The sequence below is a fragment of the Sciurus vulgaris genome (assembly GCF_902686455.1).
Source record: "Sciurus vulgaris genome assembly, chromosome: 11".
NCBI lineage: Eukaryota > Metazoa > Chordata > Mammalia > Rodentia > Sciuridae > Sciurus > Sciurus vulgaris.
In genome coordinates this window covers 68054360-68062457 of record NC_136472.1, presented here as the reverse complement: position 1 = coordinate 68062457, position 8098 = coordinate 68054360, and the positions used below count along the sequence as shown (strand labels likewise).

The 8098-nt window shown below is 35.2% G+C and overlaps 1 protein-coding gene across 1 annotated transcript; it reads right to left on the bottom strand.

Annotated features, from left to right (window-relative positions):
• Positions 1–5402: 5402 nt before the first annotated feature.
• LOC306639863 (olfactory receptor 52K1-like) lies at positions 5403–6356 on the bottom strand (the record flags this gene model as incomplete). Its single annotated transcript, XM_079103556.1, has 1 exon — positions 5403–6356. One exon carries the CDS (start codon positions 6354–6356, stop codon positions 5403–5405), a length of 954 nt encoding a protein of 317 aa, XP_078959682.1.
• Positions 6357–8098: the final 1742 nt, after the last annotated feature.

The following is an 8098-nucleotide window of genomic DNA, read 5'->3' as shown; positions in this document are numbered from 1 at the left end:
AATGGATACGTTGATTAGCTTTATTGTGGAAATCATTACGTAAGTACATATATCAAAACACCACTGTTTTATGCCTTGAATAGATAATAATTGTTTTGTCAATTATATACGAAAAGTTGAAAAATTAAAATTAATGAATTTTATCATAGGTTTAATTCCTTTTTAACAGAGTTAACACACCATTTGAAAGTTTATCCTAGATAGAAATACAGAGCACTAAAATAGAAAATAAAGAAAAAATGTGTGAACCTGAATACTTGTGTTGAATTCAGTCATATGAATTTTTTTCCAGCAGCTATAAAACTATAATAGCACTTTTTGTCTTTAATCTGTCAGAATTGTGTTTTACAACAGTGAAGAGCGCAGGTGAGGTGGAATCAGGATGAAAGCAGGATGCTCTGCTTTCTTTTTCATTTCTAATACTATATGCAGATGTCTTCAGGTAGTCTTTTAGTGCTATGTTGTAAATATTTTTGTTCTTTTATTCATCATTTGCTGCTTTAAGTGACCATTAAATAAAGTGGTGAAATGCAGACTAGTGTCCCTAAAGCAGTACTGTGCCTTATGGAAAAAATAAGTGTTAGATAAGCACTATCTTCATAAGTGCTGTTGGCTGAGCTCAGTGCTAATGAATCAATGATATGGCACATCCAGAAAAAGTAAAATAAAATCCCCTGTCTCTATGCAAAGAATTAATGGAAAGCGATAAGGTATCACCTATTGAGCGTGATGAAGCTATGAAAAAGATAAAAAATAGCAACAAGTTTGCAGATTCATGAGATGATAACTGATTGAAACAGTATAGTAGATAGCATGTCCAATAGACACTATATCCAGAGTTAGGAAAATCAATTCTTTGTAGATAATGTGGACTGTCTCCATGTTTCAAAAGAGAATATATTATGAGAAATGCTAAACATATAGATAATGCAAGGCTGGAGATGAGGGGACTATTATAAACTTTTTGAAATAATACAAACATCATTTTTATCCAGGAATGTTTTGTGGAAGAGTATGTTTCTCTTTTCTTTTCTTTCTTTTGTTTCATTATTGGAGACAGGACCAATTATTATCTACCAATAAGCTACATGACCAGCCTTTTCAATTATATTTTTTTTAGAAAGATTCAATTCTAATTTTTTTAGAAAGATGTGTCTGGGTAAGAACACAAAAGAAAATAAAGCTAATATATCCATTAATTATCACAGAAACCATACTCATATTCAATGAAATAGTTTTAACCAATTGCATGTGATCAATTACTAGAAATGGTCCCTCTCCCTAGAGTGACTGTGTGTAAGCCTGTTGGCAAGTAAGTATTTGTGCAAGGTATGAGTGTGTATGTGTGATGGAGGCAGAGAGGCACAGACATGGACACAGAGGGGAAGAGACAGAGAGAAAGAATGAGGCAGAGGGGGAAAGAGAGAGAGAAAATTAAAATCTGAGATAAAAAAATTCAGAAAGCCTGTGCTACATTCCCTGACCTTCTTAATTGCCTCATCAGTGAAAGGGTGTATCTGAAAAATCTACGAGAACCACAATCTCTGATTGTATGTACCTAGGTGAAAAGAGAAAACAGAAGACAAAGTCACCACAGGCTTCCCACCTGAATTAGATGCTATGAGCTTAGGAACTCTAAGTCATTATGCTCAAGCTCAGGGTATTAGTCTCAATGCCCTCAATACTGACGCTTATGGGGATCCCTGGCATGGAGTCTGTGCACTTCTGGGTTGGTATCCCTTTTTGTACCATGTTGTTGCTCTTTGGGAGAAAAATTCCAACTCCTGGTCATCATCAAAACCGAGATGTAAGGGAATTCTGGATCTCATCTGCTGAAACTTTACTTTGATGCCTGTGTCTTGCAGATGTGATTCATGCACAATTCGAGTGTACTGGGTCAGATGTTTGGCTGGCTATGTCACTGGACCACTGTGTGGCAATATGTGATCCTTGAAACATGCAAACGTTTTTACTCACCAGTTTCTCACTCAGATTAGGTTTGAGGAGACACTCTGAGTTACACTTTTATCTGCATGTCTCATTCTTTTCAAATGCTGTTCAGTTCTTCTGGAGCACTGTGGTCTCCCACTCATGCTGGGAGCACGTGTCCATCCTGCAGTTGGCAGCAGAAGACATTTGAATCAACAAGATATGTGATCCAGTGAGGCTTCAACATACTGAAATGTGACATAACTTTCATCACACTTGTCTACTTTCAAATATTCATAATTTCATCAAGTTGCTCAAAAGGAAGCTTGGCTATGCCACCTATGTTTGTATTTTCTCTGAATTTCATCTCCTGACTTTCACCTTCTTTACCCACAGGTTTGGTTTCACATTCCATTCTACATTCATACTCTTATGTCTATCTTTTCAGTTACTATCATTTTAAGTACTATCATTAAACTGATTCTAGAACATGTGTCAAAGATTTTCCACTTTAATGATCCTCTGTTTCTCCTTTATCTTACTTTAAATGGTGGAAGGTCATTCTGAAAAGGCCTTTTCATTGGTGAGAATCAGTGTTTTTGAAGTTAATCATGTACTGAAATAAGAAATTCTAGTTCCTCACTAAAGATAATAATGCTTTGACTCACAATTCACTATTTTGAGTCACACACTCTAGACAAACTAAACCCTCTAGTTCATCTTTGTATGGCTAAAGCTGGTATATAATGAATATTATTTTGTTGACAAAATGAAACATTAAAATTGCATTCATTATTTAATTTCATCCTTTCATGAACATACTAATCCTATAAAGCATTTAATGAATGGTAGCGATGATGAAACTCTAAGCTGAGATGAATGGAAAGCCTATTCCTCACCCTAGGGATGGAAATTACCAATATCAAAAAGTAGAACAAAACCTGTAGTTCATAATTTGAATTGAAGTTATTAGTATACTCAAGATGTTCAAAATGTCCAAATATCTACAAAAACAAACACAGATGAAATGTGTATACTGATGTGCTGTGTGTGGCTGTACTTACTAGTCCCTGTTCTCTGGCGTTTGAAGAATGATCTCTCAATAGCAGTACATTTAAAACATGCCTTGTAATCCTCTACCAAGTAAATGCTAAGCATCATCACCAGGTTGAAAACTCAATTCTGGGAATCTACAAATCTGCCAGATTCCATTTCTAATCTTGAGTTCATCCTATGAACTATGTTTTTTTAGATTTATTCTTAAAATCTTCTACTTTCTTTGTCTCCATATTATCTATTTCTAACTAGATGGACCCTGCTTTAAGGTAGGGGAAAGATCTGATTCATCTATGTTTCCAATGCTGGCCTACCCACTGTGGACTTTTTGATGTCACTGAGAGAATCTGCAGCAAGGTCTTCATTCTAGTACCTGTAACTCCAACATATCTTCCAGCTATGTCGTAGATCTTAAGAATGTTTTTTGTTAGCCCAAAAAGTGCACCCAGTTAGTCAACCAAATTTCACGAGTCACTGAGGATTTTAAAATGGCACTATTTATCAACTGAAGGGCAGAGCTTATGGACAGTTCCTTCTACCTTTATTTCCAAATTACTCTCTTTTTACTTCATTCAAAACATGGGGTTCTTTTTTTTTTCACATTTCTCTTGAGACTTTTTCTCTGATTTACATGTTGTTTAGAAGAGTGTGGTTTAATATCCCAATGTTTGGAAATTTCTCTCCATTTTCTGTGAATAATTTGTTATTTGATTCCGTTGTGTTATGAAAACATATTTTGTATTATTTTCATTTCTTTGTGTCTGTTCAGGTGTGTCTTATTTTGTATAATGCAGCTCTCCCTGTGAATACTGCATATGAGCTTGAGGAAAATGTTTATTTAGATGTTGTTGAATGACGTCATTCAGATCAAATGGCTTGATGGTGCTCTTTGTCAATTCATTGTCTACTTAATTACTGAAAATTAGGAAGTCAAATCTCTGATTACAATAGATTAGTCTTATTTTCATACAGTTCTATCAGTTTTATCCAACTGTTTTGTTTCTATGTTATTAGGATAAGTCACATTTATTATTATTCTGATTGTACAATTAACCCCTCATCATTACATAGTAACCACTCTGCTTTTTATAATTTTCTCTAATCCATAGTGCTTTATGTAAAATTAATAGTTACTCTAGATTTCATTTGGTGAGATACCATTGCATACAATGTTTATAGCTTTATTTTTAACCTTTATATGTTTTTATATCTAAAGTGCATTTCTTATGCACAACACATAGTTACTTACTGGGTGTTTTGTTCTCTCTGAAAATTGTTTCAATTCCCATATTTAGACAATTTACATTTAATGTGCTTATTTACATAGTTGGATTAATATCCACCATGTTTGTAACTGCTTTGTATTCATTGCATTTGTTCTTTCTTTGTCCTTCCTTCTTTTTCTGTCATTTCTGGAGTTCACTGACTATATTAAAGAATTTCAGGTTTAGAATACCAGCTATACAACGGTGGCATCCTTAGTGGTTTCCACTGAGGTTTAAATATTCATTTACAATAATCAAAGTCCCCTTTCCAAGAATACAATTCTGCTTCGTAAGAAGTGCAGTTTCCTCATCATGGAGTTTGCCCAGTCCCTACCTTCACCTTCATAATATTGCTGCTGTTCTCTCATGTTTGCATACCTCATGGTCACTTAGCTTTTTGTTGCTACTTCAGATTTGATCAATAAATTCACTATTTAACCAACTAACACAAGAAACATCAAGTATCTCACTTCTAGTTATTATTTTCTGAGGTTCTTTTTTACATACATTCAAGTCTCAGATCTATGTATATTTTCTTCTGAGAAATTAGGTTTAACATTCTTGTAGAGCAAAACACTCTTCTCTCCAGTGCTGTCTGTTTGAAGTAAGTCTGTTTGGACTGCTTCCCTGGGTTTGCCTGACTCTTTGAATTTGGAGTTAGCAGTTTGCCATGTAACTTCAGATGGAGAATTGAAGGAAAGTCATAGTTTGTTAGTTTCTTTTAGATATTTTTCTTGCTATAAGAATGGGAACGATGCTTTCCAAACATCTCATACATTGGAACAGAAGCTTAAACTGTCTTTTACCCTGACCTTTCCTCTAATTATCTAGATAGCTTACTGCATATTGCTTTATCAATAGATATAGATATTGAGAGGTAGATAGCTGGATAAACAAGGATAGATGCAAATATATTTAAATGACAATGGTAAAATTTGTGGAGACAGTGAATGAAATGATAAATATGTTCCTTTTAAAGATTTCCATAAAAATAAAACTTGAAGATAGAGAAAAATATACCACATCAGATATCCTTGCTACAAAGCATAGGTTAACTGAGAAATGAAAATTTGAGGACAAGGTTGGAAATATTGTTAAGGCATTGTAACTTCATGAGCCTGAGTCTGCCAACATAAGTTATAGTTGAATGTTTTAGGGTTCAGAAATTTTCTTATTTGGAAAGAAGAGACCCACCACCTGGTCCCGAATCTGCTTGGTCTTAATTCCATACACCAGGGGATTGACTGTGGGTGGTACCAGAAGGTACAGACTTGCAAAGATTATATGGACACTTGGAGGAACCTTCTTGCCTATGCGATGAGTTAAGAAGCTGAACAGAGCAGGTGTGTAGGAGACAAGAATAGTGCAGACGTGAGCAGCACAGGTGCCCAGGGCTTTGGAGCGGGCATTCTGGGAAGAAAGCTGGAAGACTGCCTGAAGAATTTTGATATAGGATGCAGCTATGAGCCCCAGGTCCAATATCATCACTGAAAGGGCCACAGAAATTCCATATGCTCTGTTAATGAGGGTGTTGGCATTGGCCAACTTCACCACAGCCATGTGCTCACAGTAGGCATGATTGATGATGTAGTTTGTATAGTATGGCAGCCTCTTAATAAGAAGAGGACAGGGAAGAACCATGAGTATAGCTCGGCTCACACCAACTAGACCCATTTTAATGACCATAGATGTTGTCAGGATGGATGTGTAATGCAGTGGGATGCAAATAGCCACAAAGCGATCAAAAGCCATGGCAACTAGGAGGGCTGATTCAATAATGCAGAGTGTGTGGATAAAATACATTTGTGCTAGGCATATGTTAAAGCCAACCATGTGATCATTAAACCAGAAGATACCAAGCATCTTGGGGGCTGTGCAAAAGGTAAGAACCATGTCATTCATTGCCAGCATGCAAAGGAAGAAATACATAGGCTGATGGAGGCTTGACTCTAGCTTGACTGTAGCAATGATTGTGCTGTTCCCCAGCAGGGTCAGGGCAAACAGGAGTAAGACGGGAATGCCAATCCAGCAGTGCATATCTTGCAAGCCAGGAATACCAACCAGGAAAAAAGATGAAATGTGATGACGTGTACCATTATCTTCCATGTTAACACTTGAGAGGGTGCATGTTCAGTTCCAAGTACAAAGGCAAAACCCCTGCAGGCAGTTATCAGAATAACAGGACTCTGCCATGGTCCTGCAAAGGTAGATTTCATAAGTACTTGAGAATAGCTTGTCTGAAGAGCTGACTCTTCTCCAAAACTTCCATAAGTCCTTAGGGATATATCTTCACTTTTGTGATCCCTAATATCTTGATTTGCAAATAAGAAAATGAAATTAATTTTTTCTTTCTTTTGTAACTTTATTCTACTCTTTCATTTTTGTTATCTATGAAATAACCAGGTCATGATAAAATGCTTCTGTCTTTGTACCTACAATTTTTCAGGATGATGTGATACAGACTGTCTTAAGAAAAGCAAAGCCCAGTTTACTGTTGATCACAGTTACTAGAATAGCTTAGGTGGGGGGAATCCCAAGTTTAAGGGCAACCTGGGAAACTGAGGAAACTAAAATGTAAAAAAAAAAGTCTGGGAATGCAGTCTATTTGTGATCATTTGTCAAGCATGTGCCAAATCCTGGGTTCAATACCCCATACTGAAAAAAAAAAAAAGAAGGAAGGAAGGAAGGGAGGGAAAGAAGGAGGGACCTGAAACAAAAGAAAAAAAGAAAAATGGAAATAACAGACAATGCCACTGATTTCAAGAAATTTTCAATCAAGTATGCAACTACATATAAACACACCCACACATACATGCCCATACATACAAGGATGTGCATACTAATAATTAGCATGTTACTCAAAAGGCAATTAGTATTTTAACAATATACTGTCCACAGATTACTTAATAAAATAACAAATAGTGTAGAATAATAAATTCCAGCAACTAAATATGACCCAAGTTCTTTAGAACACTAAAAGGAATAAACTCTTACTGTACTTTTGAGCACCATATTTTTAATTCAGAAAAATTCTTAAATATAATCCAAATATTGACCAGATATTAGAAACTTACTTTTAATGTTAGGAGTACCTCCTGAAATAATAAATAGAAAAATAAAAAATATCATTGGAATTTTAATGCATATTATTTATATATTTTATACCATCTTTAGAAAATTTTTTGCACCATAATTTTATCCCCTACTACTTGGCCTTTCAATACAATTAAAAACAGAACTTATAGTCTTCATTTGCTCATTCATTCAATTTCACTAAGAATACCAAACAGGAAGGATTAACTTGGTTTCCTTATTCATCCAAGAAAAGTTAAATTTATTCGACATCATATAAGAGTACCATACACACTTGTTTTAAAAGATTTTCATGAAAACAAATTTCACATTTGCATGTTATAAAATAAAATGTTGTGAATAAGTTATCTCCTTCTCCAAAGTAACTGAATATTTTATTTTTCATTCTTTCAGATAATTAAAATATTGCCATAAATAAACACGTTAGCAGTTAATGGGATAATGTGAGCCTTTTCAGTGTTCTGTCCACCCATGTGAGCTGGCCCAAGGTCCAGCTTGAACAGTTCTACTCAATGGCAGTGAAGACACAAGCACCAAATTCAGTCCTCTGAGTCTGACCATAGTGAATGTCTCCCTACGACCTTTAATCTGAGCTTATACTTTGGTTCTCATAATTGTCCTCTAATCTTCTTCTTCAGATGCAGATTTCTTCTACTATCTTAATTCTGAAATGTTAACCCGTCTTCATAATATACCTACTTTTATTTCTAGTTGTTCCCAATGTCTAAAATTGCATTCTTTGAATTCCATAAATG